The sequence below is a fragment of the Rosa chinensis genome, chromosome 2 (assembly GCF_002994745.2).
Source record: "Rosa chinensis cultivar Old Blush chromosome 2, RchiOBHm-V2, whole genome shotgun sequence".
NCBI lineage: Eukaryota > Viridiplantae > Streptophyta > Magnoliopsida > Rosales > Rosaceae > Rosa > Rosa chinensis.
Window position 1 is genome coordinate 19,885,230 of NC_037089.1, and position 16,231 is coordinate 19,901,460.

At 36.9% G+C, this 16,231-nt stretch overlaps 2 protein-coding genes across 2 annotated transcripts; both read left to right on the plus strand.

Annotated features, from left to right (window-relative positions):
* Window positions 1–2,780: 2,780 nt before the first annotated feature.
* LOC112185451 (U-box domain-containing protein 30) lies at window positions 2,781–5,294 on the plus strand. Its single transcript, XM_024323705.2, has one exon. The coding sequence runs from the start codon at window positions 3,340–3,342 to the stop codon at window positions 4,690–4,692; it is 1,353 nt and encodes a 450-aa protein (XP_024179473.1). The 5' UTR covers window positions 2,781–3,339; the 3' UTR covers window positions 4,693–5,294.
* An 8,011-nt stretch (window positions 5,295–13,305) lies between these two features.
* Window positions 13,306–14,096, plus strand: LOC112188029. The gene has a single exon (XM_024327046.2). The coding sequence runs from the start codon at window positions 13,381–13,383 to the stop codon at window positions 13,909–13,911; it is 531 nt and encodes a 176-aa protein (XP_024182814.2). The 5' UTR covers window positions 13,306–13,380; the 3' UTR covers window positions 13,912–14,096.
* Window positions 14,097–16,231: the final 2,135 nt, after the last annotated feature.

The following is a 16,231-nucleotide window of genomic DNA, read 5'->3' on the forward strand; positions in this document are numbered from 1 at the left end:
GAAGGTTGGCAAGTACCGGATTCGGGTTGAGATTCCTCTTATCAGGCCATTGTCCTTTCAATGTTGGTATTGGGTGGAGGACACGGTGGAGTTTCTATGCAAATTCAGGTATGATAAGTTGTTTGGGAGGTGTGGAGTGTGTGGGTTGATCACCCATGTTGGACTGCCGTGCTCAGGGCCGCCGCTGAACGAAGAAGATGATGCTGCAGAGCGCACGGTATTAGGGCCGCCGCCGGTGGCGCAGGGTAATGCCATGCAGGTCGAGATCGGCGGCTTGACTAAGGGGTCAGGTTCTGAAGGTTGCAGCCATGAAGCTGCGTTCAATCCTAGGGTTTCTTTCAATGAGCACAGTTTGATCTTCAAGACTCAACTCCCTAGGATGATCCCGGAGCAACTCTTGTGCAATCCTACATATTTGGTGCAAAAACCACGCCGTAAGGTAAGCATTAGAGAGATAGATGAGTCTGATGGTATGGTGGAATCATTAACAGGCAAGCGTCGTTCTAGGGTTGAGGCTGAAATCACCATATCTCCAAAGAAACTCAAATTGAGTTTGGCAGTTGGTAAAGAGAATCTGGAGCCTGCTGATATGGGGCTGGTCTCACTGCCACAGAATGTTCAAGGCATGGTGAAGAAGAAGAGAGGGAGGCCCGTGGGAAGCAAAAATAAAATACCATCTGGTACTGCGGCAAAGATGAAGGACTTGAAGGTAGATGGTGTTGGGAAGCGGAAGTCTGCTAAGAAGAGTCTGTTGTCTAACCTGAATGGTGCAGATGCTATTGCAAGCTCTAATCCGAAAGGAAAGGAGCTAGTTGTGGCATAGATCTTCATTGCCTAGGGTTTCAAGCCTGTGTAGGTTGGGAGAGCTTCTATAAGTTTTCTGAGACGTTTCTAGTTACTTGCTTGTACCACAATTGCGTGATTGGCAGGTAGGGACTAGTTGAATGATTTCTTTTCCTTAGAAGACGAGGTAATCCTTTCTTGTATAGGCTTGCATCAAGCGAGCGCTTTTAGAACTTTAATTGTTTGCATTTTCTTAGGTAGGTTGTACCGGTTGTTACTTACCAGGGTTCTTATTTGAGGGTTTGTAGACTCTGGCCTTTTCATGGCTATTGATTCTAATGATATCAATTTCTATTCAAAAAAAAAATGAAATTGACTTTTAGGAATTATGAAATCTTCACTTTAAATTAAATTCCATCATTTTTTCCCTCATCCAAACACACTCTAAAATTGGACTTCAAACCTCAAACCTGAGAACCAGAAAAATAGCGATTTACGGATTTACCCTCTTCTATTAGCAAGCAAGGATGCAAAGGTTATTTTGGGAGAGGTTTGTAAACGTAAAATTAACAAGAGTAAAACCCACCACTAGGGTCAAAACTTTTCTCCACCGGACAAAATGATACCCAACTTTCAAAAGTGATCAAAATGATACCTAAATTTTTAAAAGTGATCAAAATGATACCTAAATTTTTAAAAACAAATCAACTTGATACCCAACTTTCAAAAGTGATCAAAATAATACCTAAAGTTTTAAAAACAAATCAATTTGATACCTCAGTTTATTTTTTTTATGGCTAAATACTGGTTACTACTCTTTGATTTAGGTCCAAAATCAATTCAGTCTCTGGACTTCTAATTTCATCAAAAACACTCCTGTACTTTCAATTTTAATCTAATATGTCCAATTCATTAATATTCTGTTATGGGTTCAAGTTATAGTTGGATTAGTTGTTGAAAAACTATTTATTTGATAGATTTCTAATAGTGGGACTCACTCCAAAATTGACTATGCAGGTCACCTCAACACCACATCATAAAACATAGACCATTTATGAGCCACGTCAACAATTTAAATGACTCAATTGTTGGAAGACTAACAAATTGGACCTATTAGATCAAAATTAAAAGTCTAGGGGTGTTCTTGATGAAATTAGAAGTTTATAGACTGAATTGATTTTGGACCCAAACTACGTAGTAGTCAGTATTTAGCCTTTTTTTTTTTTAACTTATTTGTTAAATCAAATACAAAATCAAGCACAAAAATTGAAGTGATTTGTGCTCAGAGGGCCATCAATCATCTATAACCCAATCTTCTTCTTCTATAGAATTAAAAAAATAAATCTTCCATTCAATTTCAATTCTACTATCGATCGTAGAAACAAATAAAGTTCAGATGTTTCCCAACTTCTAAAGAAACAAAGAAAAATGGGAAGAGAGAGAGAGGCAGAGATAGAAGAAGAAGAAGAGAATTAACAAAGTAAAATAAAAAATAATTGAAAAATAGTTTTTTGTGTAAAATATTATTATAACCCCATAAAATACTGCACCACACGTGATCAATTTTAACAAAAAGTTACAAAAAATTAAACCGAGGTATCAAATTGATTTATTTTTAAAACTTTAGGTATCATTTTGATCACTTTTGAAAGTTGGGTATCAAGTTGATTTGTTTTTAAAAATTTAGGTATCATTTTGATTACTTTTAAAAATTTAGGTATCATTTTGATCACTTTTGAAAGTTGGGTATCATTTTGTCCGGTGGAGAAAAGTTTTGACCCTAGCGGTGGGTTTTACTCGATTAACAAATAAACGAGTATAATTAACAAAGAAGCGGGAGATTAAGAAGGCCACGTGAAGTGAGTGCACGTGTGGCGCGGGGGCCGAGGGGCGCCTTCACCGGCCACAGCCCGTGGTTTCCGGTCACCCTTTTTCATTTTTTTTTACCATAAAATATAAGACTAACCTAGATTTACTATTTTCGATGAAGACTGAAGTAAGGCCTCCTCTCTCTCTGTCTCCTTTCAGTAGTCTCTCCCACTTTGCCTCCGGTGGTACGGCCTCTCTCATAGTCTCACTCTCTTAAGTCTTAATCTCTCCTCATTTCCTCAAATTTTTTTTTTCTCGTTTTAAGGTTTAGATTTAGTTGTAGAGAGTCTACACTTTGGGTGGTCTAAATTAATCGTTTGGTCTTTTGCTGCCCTTTGCTTGCTTTATCACTGCACATCTTTTTTTCTGTTTCTGGTGATTGTGCCCTTTTGAAGCTTGAGCATGAAGTGAAGGAAGTTTGATTATTTGTATTGTGACTGTAATGATGCTTTTTGACCATGGAAAGAGATCAGATAAAAAGCAGAGTAAGAAAAAGCAACAGAAGATGTGTCTGTGTGTGCAATAAATAGGGTATTGTTGCTTGGTGATTGTCAATAACAGTCCTTTTGTCCATTTTCACACATTTCATGGGGTACCCAGATGTAATGTGGTCTAAAGGGAGCTTGTCATTTTGAGTCGGGGGGTTTTAATAGCTTGGAGGATTTGGGTTTTTCAGGGTTTTTGAGAATGCCTATGTTTCAGCCCTCAAAGAGGGATGGGGTTGTTGGGTTTGATGGTGGAGGAGATGGGCATGTTCTAGATCTGGACACAGCTGTGAAAGATGGGGTTTTGGGTGGTGGTGGTGTTGGTGGGGTTGTGGCAACTGGTGTTGGTGAGAAATTGGATCTGAGTAAGATGATTGAGGAGCTTGACTTGTCTGAGGTCCCTTCTGTGTTTATTTGCCCAATTTCTCTTGAGCCAATGCAAGACCCCGTGACCCTTTGCACTGGGCAAACCTATGAGAAGTCCAACATTCTCAAGTGGTTCAATTTGGGGCACCTCACCTGTCCAACCACAATGCAGGAGCTTTGGGACGATTCCGTGACCCCGAATAGGACCCTTTACCATCTAATCTACACCTGGTTTTCGCAGAAGTATCTGCTCATGAAGAAGAAGTCAGAAGATGTCCAGGGAAGGGCTGCAGAGCTTGTGGAGACGCTGAAGAAGGTGAAGGGTCAAGCTAGGGTGCAAGCCCTCAAGGAGTTGCATCAAGTTGTGGGGGCTCATGCCACTGCTAGGAAGACATTGATTGATAAAGGTGGGATTGCTGTAGTTTCGTCTCTGTTAGGTCCATTTACTTCACATGTTGTAGGTTCGATAGCCATTGCAATTCTTGTGAATTTGTCACTTGATTCGGAGTCCAGAATGAATTTGATGCAACCGGCAAAGATTTCTTTGATGGTGGACATTTTGAACGAAGGGTCAATTGAGACGAAAATCAATTGTACCCGGTTGATCAAAATGTTAATGGAGGAGAAGGATTTTCGATCAGAAATTGTTTCGAGCCATAGCCTCCTGGTTGGAATAATGAGGCTGGTTAAAGATAAGAGACATACAGTTGGAGTCTTGCCAGGACTGAGCCTCCTCAGAACAATATGCTTGCATGAGGAAGCAAGGGGCTTGATAGTGAGCATTGGAGCTGTACCGCAATTGGTTGAATGTTTGCCTTCTCTTGACCACGAATGTTTAGAATTAGCCCTTTTCGTATTGGATGCATTGTCATCTCTACCACAGGGAGTATTAGCGTTGAAGGATTGTTCGAAGACTATACCGAATATGGTGAGGGTTCTGATGAGAATTTCAGAGAGTTGTACTCAATATGCGTTGACAATCTTATCATCTATATGCAAACTTGCCCCTGAGGAATGTTCGTCAATTGCCTTGGATGCCGGTCTAGCAGCAAAGCTCCTCCTCGTGATCCAGAGTTGTAGTGATCCTGTCTTGAAGCAGCAATCCTCAGAGCTGTTGAAGCTGTGTAGTCTAAACTATTCTGATACAATATTCATTTCCAAGTGCAAGCTTACAAGGACAATTCAATGACAGCGAAATTCTACCATGGTATGAAGAACACCCCACCCCTTTGATGTTTAATATGTGGCCGGTCACAGCATGCAAAGAATTTCAGATGGACCCAATATCTGCAATAGGGGTTTGAGGTACTAATCAGCTCCCCTGTAAATACTTCAAAGTAATGTTTGTTCCAACAATTGATTCAACATTCATGAAGAAGAAGACTCATGATGTAGACTTCACACACCATGCTGGTTGTAGTGGAATCAAGTTAAATTGCTGGGCCGATGCCAATGGGTTTCTGAATACATCCCCAGTATAAAGAAGAATGTTTAATTAGTTGTTGGATAAAGATAACTTGTTAGGAGGAAAATTTTGCTCCAAATGCATGGAGCTGGCAGTTGAAATTGTAATTGTCAAGAAATTGCTTTGCTCCATTCTTTTGTTTCTTTGTTCTGCAGTTCTCCTTACGGTCCTGGTAGCTCCCAGTTTTCCTGTTAGCTTTTTTTGTAGTGGGATTTTTGCTTTTGACCCACTAACTGTAGAGATTATAGAGATACCCTTTGGCCTCTGTCCCTCAAATTATCCTTTCTAGGTGTACATTGAAGTTCAGCAAGTTCTTTTTCCATTCATATGCTTCATGGTCTTTGTATATTTGTTCTCTCATTGTGTTTGATCTCCTTCCTCTTCAAACTTAGTTTTTTCAGACCAAACAAAAGAAAAAAAAACAAAAAAAAGGGGTGTTTCCTCAACTTGTTTACCTGTATACACTGACCCCCACAGAGTGAGTGGTCTTTTGCAGGTCCTAGCTTTCACTCCATCATCATGTACAGAAGCTTACTATTTAGAGGTGCCTTGTGTACTTGCCTGTATCCTTTAGTGGTAAACAGATAAGATCTGGACCAATTGATAATCGCATGCTTTGTCACCTCATTCACTCACATCTGAATTGAAAAGATTGAAATGAAATCTCATAGCTTGAAACTTGCCATGTGCCATTTGTTTCCAAATTTTGAGTGCAGAAGCAGCAGCAGTAGCCCTACGCCTGCTGCCTGCTGCCTGCAACTTAATGCTTCTACAGCAAGGCATGAATAATAGTAGCAGTACTATGCAGAATTCAAAGATGTTATTTTTATACAATAAAATTGGATCCAGTACCCATTATTGTCTATTTAATACTAGATGTTTTAGGGGTTTTTTAGTTCAAAATTATGATAGGTGGACTGTTTGTCTTGTGTTGACTGGAAGATCGTTGAAGCCTGATCCTTGAGACCCTACCATGGAGACCATGAAACTAGTTGCATTTGGATATTAGTTTGGCTTTGCACTGCTTTTTCTTTCATGGATAATCTTTGCACTGCTTTTCATCCTTCACCATTTACTTTCTTCTTTAGTTCAATATTTGTTCCAAGTCTCAACAGGGCAAAAGGCCAAAGCAAACAAAAGATTTCTCTCCATTTGCTTGCTTGGCAAAAAAGCTCCTTTATGTAAAGAAGCCACTAGGGTAACTTTGAATGATAGTTGGGACTCATGAGGCTCAAAATTTATAAAAAAGGCTATTCTTGTAGCACAAAAGAACATAAACTTCCTGTCCTGCAATATTCATGGCTTTGGAGATCTGCCTTTAAATCCAGTCCTTGAATGATTAACTTAATACGAAGAACATGTAGAGTTCTCCAAATCTTTCGGGTTTTACTTGATAATCCTTCCTTAAGCTTCTGCTCTCCGAGGGTGTTTTCCTAGGCCATATATAGGATGATCTCCATGCATATTCTTAATTGTAAAAGCTTATGGTAAGTGTTTGAGCTGCCATCATGATAGTGAGTTTTTCGCCGTCGATACCGCTAGTTGTTTAAAACCTCGTGAAGTTGTAGTTTAAGTTTTTGTTTTTGGGGCTTGTGACCCTCATCGGTACCAAAAGAAAAATAAAATTGACAGTCAAATAAATGAATTCTCATAACATCTCTAATTCTCTATCAAACGATTCAGATGAAAGTTCTCACATTGACATGGCTAATCGGCTACTGAGTTGGTGGATCCGTTACATAGCAGCCCATTTTGATGAGATATGGACCAACAATCCCCACTTTGGTAAACCTCCATTCTGCCACACTGATGCCCTTAATAAGGCTTTGAGCCTCTGACATAAATCAATTGCTACTTCAGCTTCTAATTTGCTGAGATAAAAACCCAGCTACTAGTCGATATTCATTATCACTTATTCACTTACCAGTCAAGTTTTACGGCAATTGATTAACAATCTTTTCCATTTTTCATTGATGTTGATAGTTTAGTGTTTAGATATTGTGAAACATTCATCTGTATTCAAATTTATAAGGCTGCTCTTGGTTCTGAAACATGTTTAGAGTGGAAATTTAGTCAATATACGTTATCAGAAAAAAAATGTGTTGCCAGTTTTTCAATCTACTTCAAGAGGAAGAAAAGACTGTAATTACATATTAGAAAATACATGAAGCTTTATATATAAGAAGTGTGCGTCAATCCTTAATATATATACACTATTCTACCCCTTCTACCCTTTGCTTCAGTTCCGCCCCGGATTACAATGGCTCATACAATTGATCGATTTCGTGCGGTTAGGGGAAAGATTTTGGTGGCTCTCTTAAATTATTCGTTTTTTTTTTGTTCCCACTAAAATACGGAATTTAAGCTCCTTTTTTTTTTTTTTTCATTCTAATGATTGGTCTACCGTCTAGAGTTTTTAGAAGTTTCGTAGTTTATAGTTTATGCAAGAAGCTAATTAAATTATGAGTATGCACTTTCTTATGGAATGAAAACCTTTTGCCAGTGTTTTTGCTATCAAATGATTGTGTAGCGATGAAAATATTGTACCGTCGGATAAATAAAAAAAATTCATGGGTGTCCACAAATTGTAGGCCTCATTGAGACCCCTATCATTGCCCTATATTAAAATCCCTCGAAGACTCTCCCCAACACTGGCCGGTGCAATACAATGGGCAAAGCACATCTTGGTTCTATTAATCCAAGATTGAAAGTCTTTTTAGCTTGTGTCATCAACACTTAGATCCAACACCAATTCACCAATTGTTTTCAAATTAACTGTCATTTCTAGTATGAATACATTTTTGCTAATTGATTGATTGATGTACTATTTCTAGAAGTTCCCATTCAAAATTTTCATATCTTCCAAAATTTTCGTATCTTCTAGCAAGTTTCAATCACTTGGTTAAAGTTTTCACTGGTTTTTGATGATTAGAATGCCAACATACCGCCCATATTAATATGATCGAATATCATTCTTACATTGTCTTTGAGAATGAGGAGAGAGCATTCATATTGTTGACTTCTTTTAATACTTGATTTGACCGTTGATTCATGTCCAACATACGATAATTTTATTTATTGCAATACTGACATACATTATTCTTATATAAAATCATATCTATTTGTCATTCATCTAAAACGAGAATGATCATTATATATCATCCCTTTGCCGTTTATGGACAGATAAGAAGTTTATGGTGGTACCACAGTAGTACATAGAAATAAGACCACTAACTGATTATCCAACGCTCACTTATAAAAAAACAAACCTATAAACTATGATACACTACGACATAGTGAATAGGCAAACTAATCAGAACTCATTGACGCTCACTAAAAATTAGTGCACAAAGTAGGGAATTATTAGAAATAAAAAATAACTGACTAAATTAGCAGCCCAAGACTCAAAGGACAGCCAAACCCTAAACCCAAACAGCAGCCCAGCCCCATTCTAGTCTCCATATCATGTGCAAAAGTTTCGCACACCGCTGCCACCTCGCCGCGAACCTCAACCACCACGACTTGCCACGAACATCACCATCTCGCTTTAAGGATACACCACCGCCATCGCGCATCACCACCTAGAGGACGACCAACGATCTGCAAAGCAGCTAGACCCAAATCCAAACCAAGTAAGATCCCCTGCACCCAAGCTGTCAATTGACCCCATCGTTGATGCGCCTATTGTCACCGCCTCCTGGATCCAAAACTCAGTCGGTGTCACCTCCGCCGTCTCTGAAAACGATGCACACAACCAACCTAAACACAAACCTGCTTCGACTAGAACAAATCCGACCACCACTGCGAAAAACCCCAAGTAAAGCAATCTTTAGAGAAAAAAAGACCCTATACTTATCATCACCCGTTTGACAATATCACAACGTCGGAGCGGCATCGGACGAGAAGGATTGAGCAAAAGTTGTCTTCGATTTTCGACTACTGACATACATTATTCGAAACAATTACATTTTTCTTATATAAAGAATGCGGAAAGTAACAATCTAATCAAAGTAATAAGTAAATTAAGGAGCAAACAATTAAATTTTTTTTTAGGATTTTATTTATTTATTATTATTATTTTTTGAAAACAATAAATTAGCATAATGATCTAATTATACAATAAAATATACGTATACATAAAGAGTCGACGTGATTTACTTCTCATTATTTTCCACCCAGAAATGCATGTGAAAACCTCAAAAGAAAAGAATAATTTTTAATGTCAAAAAACTAAGACCGCGAGTACCCACAAAATTAGTCTACATCCATACCTAAACACTTATTCAGATATTTGTTTCGCCTTAGACACGATTTTGGTCAAAAAAATTTCATTCTTTGATTTTCCATAACCAGAACATGAGATGGAGGAGATCTTCAAAGGTCCTACGCGGCCTTTATTCTTTCACAAGACATTTTGTCATTTTCTGAAACTTTTAAGCTCGTGTGATTCCCCAGATTTGATGAGTAGGAATTTCATTCAAGTTGTATTATAACACAAAAAGAAAATGCTGACTGTTTCTTGGTTACCTTCGTTTAATCGTTTCCCAACTAATTGAAAGAAATAAAGATGACACTACGTTTCCATAATTATGGGAGGACGAGTATGATAGCGTCTTATTTCAACAAATCTTTATCATCCCTAGGTCACTGCTTACAATAATAAAAACATAAAATAAGATTGCAAAGAGATTTGAGTGGTTGCTGCAACTTGTCAGTTGAATTCAAAGGGACCCCTATATGTTTCATGCTTAAATAATGAGTTAATTAGAAGCTTCTTGCTGCTCTTCTTCTACATGTTGCTTGAGAAAATGACTGATCCCACGCATGCCAGTTTTGCTTATGCATGGGAGTGCTGGTTGATATTTAGCATTGAAATGATGGCTGTCACAATCTGCTTGTGTTTTCACTTGTCACATTATTATTCCCATTCAACGTAAGAACCTGTTGATTAATTGGCCTTCAGGTAATAGAGAACTTTGAAGTAGTCGAGTGGGTTAAATTGTGAATTTGTGATTATGTATTTATGGTAGCTAAATTTCGTCTTTTCATTTTTTTTTAAATTTATTACATAATTATTGAAAATATACAATAATTAGTTAGTAATAAGTCGAATTGAAGACCTCTCTCCTACAAAGAAAAAATTAATATCACTAAATCAAATAATATTACATTTATTAGACTAAGTCTATTCCTTAAATATTTTATGTACAAAATAAGATCAATAACTTAAATATATATATATATATATATTTTTTTTGCATGACTTCCGTCACATATTTGTCATGCTCCGTCACATATTTGTCATGCATGCATGAGCGTACTAGTAGTATTGACAGGGCAGCCCATAAAGCTATCGCTCCCCAAAATTGTCAAAGATATATTGATGCTGAAAGCTGAGAGTATATCGATCTCTGTATATGAAGAATTGCCTAGCAATTGAGAGACATCTCCGCGACAGTTAGTTTAAAATTATTGAATGCTTGTATCTGAAAAATAAGTACACGGAGTGATTGTGCTCTACATTACGACTAATTAGTTTGTCTATTTGATATACTGTTGTTTGAGATGTAATATGTGTATCACTTTTTACTCTTTTAATCAACGATTTAGAAGTAAACTATTAGCGTTCCAGCTGTGATCTTAACTCCAAGACCAATCCATTCTAAAATAATTAAAACTAACTTAATTTTTCATTACATATCAAGCAATAATTCGTCGATACGATACATATAACATTGGTCGATCTCCTCATATAGATATACTAAATACATAAAGTGATAAAACTTACCTCCATCGATCGGTTGCTCCATCTTAATTTAGCAACGTATTCATGTTGTTTGGACATAAAACCCTAGTTCACAGAAAATATCTTCATTAAGAAACCTGGTCTTTCATAAATATTTCGTTTATAGGGAAAATTCCTGGAGGTATGCTTGAGGTTTGCTGGGCATATGCATATGTATAGCAAGACCTCCGATCCTCTGTAGATTGCAAGACTAAAATTGAATGAAAACTTCACACAGTATCATTCCAACGGCAAAAGCTTGGTAATTAAATTGCTAACCATATTTGGCTCTGGTGTGTGCGGAATCATCTGTGAAGGGAACAAAAACTTGCGCCATTGTATACAAGTCATTAATTATTGAAGAGCTTCTCGATTATTAGATGAAGGTCTACAAATACTTCTAAAATTATATATTCTGAAATAATTTGAGGAAGATTTGGATCCTAGTCTTAAAAACAAAACTGTTAAAAGGTGGTGTATGCGTTTTAATATTCTATATATTCTGCAGATGCTTGGGAGATAATTCAAAAGTCACATGCTTGTTTTGTATCCATACTTAATTAACAAAAAAAATTAAAAGCAAAAACACATTGCCAGATCTAGATTTGTGAATGCGTTTATTTGAAAACTATTAATTCTTGATGCAAAATATCAACAAGTAATTTGAGATCGTGTTATTGCGATTTGATCATTAGTTACTACTTACTAACCATGGTCATATTAATCGCTTTATGAAAAGTCGTTCAATTGTTTGATCAGAGTTAGATTTACTAATTTCATATTTTGAAGAAATGTTTGTAAATACAAAGCGTAGGAAATGATAAACCTAATTGGCCAGTTCAGTCGTTAGGTCAAAAAATTGTTGTGCTTTAGGGCAGCATAATGGTAACCCAAAAAGGAAGTACGTAGAGCATGCAGTTGGGTTTCTGCATTTTAGGGCAAACAATATTAGTCATCAAACACATGCATGTTAGCTATGTATAACTTCCATGTTCTACGATAGCAGTGGGAACGTGCCTAGTAGCTTGGCATATTTCAAGTAACATATGTGATAGTTGATGAAATTGATAAACATGCGATTCACGTCAGTCACGGCTTAGCGATCATACAAAGAATTTGCAGTACATATTATATATAACAGAAATATTTATATAGTTATTAGGTGATCAAGAATTTCATGCATGATCACTGTCCTATCATTGGATCAAATTTAAAAATTAAGAGTAGATAAAATGATTTTAATTAATATATGTCTGGACATATATTTACTATCATTATTCTTTTAGAATACCCCACTTTTTTAAAAAAAGAAATTAAATAGAAGATTAGGCAATATTAGCTCTTATGCATTAAAATGAAACTGAACTAGTTTATATACGTATACTCGAGCAGATTAACAAGTGTAGTTATAACGTTACATTTATATATTATCAAACACAAAATCATAATCAAATAATGGATTGGTACGAATCTAAGACTAGATCAATAGCTCTTTTTTCTTTTTCTTTTTCAGGCACTATCACAATCAGTGAGCTATTTACAGATAATTGTTGTTCATTATTTATTTCTGGTCAAAAGATTGAATGAGTGTGCACGTGTATCAATTCAAGAGTCCGTGATGCATAGTAAGGGCGGCTGGTCCACCTCGTTCTACAACCTAAACTAATTTATCCTCCTTTCTTTCTCCCTCTTAATCCAACATCATATTCTAGTAATTTTTTTTTGAATAAACATCATATTCTAGTAATTAATCTTACTAACTATCACTATACCAATGATTAACACAGTAATGGAGCACGAGCTCAATCTTGCTGGTATATTTATTCATCATGAAAAATGATTAAGTTTGAAGATCTACTACTTCTCGTTTGATTTTTAGTTTACCGATAAGATCAATATTAATACTTGATTGAATTAATTAAGCATCAGAGGAGTGAAAATCAGTTACCCGGTCCCCCTTTTAACGCTCTTATGTTATATTCAATAAGAGATTAGCGAAAGCTTCACTATAACAAACTATTCTTCTGGACTCTTTGGCAGCAGAACACTAACCTCTGGATATATGCAGAAACACAAAATACTAGAGGCATGCAGTTTGTATGCATGAAACTAATTGTAGAACTCAATAGTTGAAAAACTTAGATTAATTTGTGTTATGATTAGATTCCTCATGTGTTTCGAAAATTACAGAGTTTCCAATTTCACTCATTTTATGCACAACCTTATGTTGAGGTCAAACTCATTATAGATGGTGAACACGGTTTCAACTGTTCCCTAGCTAAAAGAGTGCTAGGAATTGACAAAAGCATTTTAGGTATGACCTAATATAAAAATATTTCTAATTGTATAACAATATAAAAATGGTCAAACAAAAAGATTTGACCACATGCATTACTCACCTACATGCGTCATACTAAAACACCGCCGACGGCTCAAGACAAAACGAGCTTTGAAATCCTTCTTCTTCCCAACGGCTTCGCTTCCAGGTCGTTGCCTTTCTTTACTTCCCACTCATATATTCCCTCACCCAAATTTATATAAATATGCAAACTAATAGCATATTCACAACTCCCACATCTCAAACTTCAACTCAATCCCGCTCACAGAAAACCTCCAAATCCACAACAATGGAAGCTGCTTACACTTCATCCTCTTCAATTACCTCCAAGCAAGCACCACTGCCTTACCACCACTCCTCACTCCACTCCGTCAAGAAAAACTCAGCCAAGCCGTGGCGAAAGCCTGCAGTGGCACCGCTCCCTCCGACCCCTCCACGAGTGTACAAAGTCGACCCCATCAACTTTCGTGGCCTTGTCCAGAAGCTCACCAGTGCACCCGAGTACCTGAACGAGCCGACTCGGTCGACTAACCTCCAAAGCGTGGCGCCTCCACCGATCGAAATCCAAAGAGGACCACCACATGTTCCTTCTCCGGTTTCAGCTAAGGTTACTGGCAGCACTTCGCCTTTTTCAGTTATGTACAAGGACTTGGCTGAGACATTAGGGCTGAGTAGTACTCCTCATCATCAGAAGAAGGCAGTGGATCAAAACATCACGGGGGACTCGAGCTATCTGCGGTTGAACTTGTCGCCGGCTTCGCAGCATTGGTTATCTTTTCCTATGTTGAGCCCTGGAACTCTGACCAGTCTGGAACTCTAGCTATTTAGTACAACTATACTGCCTATACTAGCTAGAGAGAATATGTAAACCCACTTTCTCGAATTTGTGGTTTTTTCTTTACTTATTTTTTGCTTTCAGTTGTAATGCTAGCTCAGTATAGAAGCTGTTTGATTTCATCATTGTAGAAATATGAGTTTAATTAAAGTAAATAATTTGAGTATCTATATATGGAGTTCCATTATGCATTGAGGTGAGGAATTTGATGAACTATTAATATAATTATATAATTACGACTAAGTATATATTTCTCTTGATATAAAATTGCGTCATGACTTGTCCGTTGTCAACCAGGGGCGGAAACAGGATTTCACATCGGGGGGGTCCAGACATATATAGTATATAATATTAAAATTTTGCAAAAAATTAATGTTTTGTATATTTCCCTTATAGAAAATGTTCATCTTCAAATCAAGCAAGATTCTGTTTTATACATCTCCTAAACTCATATAAAGATTACAAATGTTCATGTGAAGAAAGTAATAACTTATTCATCAATTACTTTACGTTTTCTTGGTAAATTAATTACTTTCTATTTTTCAAATAAAACAAATCAATTACTTTACTTATTCAGACATAAAGACCAATTAATTTAATAATTATGTTTCTTAATATAATTGATTAATTATTCAAATTGATTGGTTATAGAAGTTTTTGGGGGGTGTAATACTTAAATTAAGCCTATTTTTAATATTAATAAGGTAAATAAGTAACTAAAATTGAAGTATACCATAAATTCTGGGGGGGGGGGGGGGGGGTCGGGACCCCTTCGGGCCTATGAATAGGTCCGCCCCTGTTGTCAACAAAATTCAAGCTTTTATAGGCTTAAAGCCGTGCGTTTGAATACCAACATATTCTCATGTAAGCAGGAAATCCTGTGATAGCCCAGTAAGCCCACCCAATAGCCTCTATTGTGGTCACATGTCCCAGTTATTGCCAATTATGGTCAATCTAACTCAGTCAGTTGCCTATTCGTGGCCTTATTGCTGGATTCATTAACATGTTAATTTTTCCTATTACAAGTGAGGATATTGAGTTTTAGTTTATCGTTGTTAGTCTTTGAAGTTGTAATAGGTACTGTGATTAATTGTAGTCATTATGTAGTTGCTATTAAAATGAAATTTAAAAAAAGGCGCTTTCATCAGCCAAGTTTAGATCTTGTTGTAAAATGTGCGCTATGTGCTACTATTCCAAGTATGCTTTTGTATAACAACTCTTTATGGAGGAGGAGGTTCAAAATATGCCGCCACTAAAGAGTTTAGGAGACAAACAGGCGGCCGAGAAAACGAGTGGTGTATAGTCATGAAATTGGTTAACTAGACTGGTTTGTCGCTAATAGTCGGAGAATAATTAGGTGATATGGCAATAGTTTTGTACTTACTGAGAAAATTATTTAGGGACAACTCAGTTCTGTCCTTTTGTGTTATGAAATATATGCATGATGTTATCAATGATGGAGATATATATTGATATTTATTTAGTAGATAATTTTAGGGATCGGTATCTGCCTTATCAATCGGGCCCTGTCCCCTATTATTTATATTTTCAATTCATAATAGTTCCATATATTTGTCTAGCAAAGTTTAATTTTGTTATCTTGAAGATATTTCGGTGGTATTTTATAGTTCCACATGCTTATACTAGAATATCGTGTGTGAGTTAACTTATAGGTCAGTCCTCCTTCCTCTCTTATGTTAAAAGAGTGGCGCGCTGCTTGATCAATCAATGCATTTGAGCAATGAAAAGTGACTCGTGATAATATATATGGGCAGCGTGAAAGAACAGAAATAACAAGCTGTGATCTGATTCTTCTCAATCTATAATTAATGACAAATGAATCGTAAAGAACGCTTCGCTTTATTAATAAAGATAAGCTCTTTAACCCGGCATGTAAAGAATTTTTGCAAGGATCAAAAGTCCAATGTTCAGACGTCCTCAGAAGCTCAAAGCCTGAAACTCGAAAGCATTGGTCTCCACCCCCACCAAATGAAGCATAAATTAAATGTGGATAGAGCTTTTTTACAATCACTGCATGAGGGTGGAATTGGAGGGGGTGATCAGAAGAGCTGATGGCTCCTTTGTAGCTGGTTTTTATATGATGTCTCTTCGGCAAAGCAAGTTGAGTTACTAGCTGTAAGAGCAGGTGTTGATCTACTTCGATCAGCAGCTTACACGACAAAATGTGATCCATGAAAGCGACTGTCGAGTAGCTTGCAAAGATATGCTCTCATATAACCATAACCATGCTCTCATTGGGGAAGGCAACTTAATTGATGATATTCTAGCTGGAAGTGTAACTCTG

What these genes read in the sequence shown, in the direction of transcription:
- LOC112188029 (XM_024327046.2), top strand. Translation starts at nt 13,381, where the DNA reads ATGGAAGCTGCTTACACTTCATCCTCTTCAATTACCTCCAAGCAAGCA.
- LOC112185451 (XM_024323705.2), top strand. Translation starts at nt 3,340, where the DNA reads ATGCCTATGTTTCAGCCCTCAAAGAGGGATGGGGTTGTTGGGTTTGAT.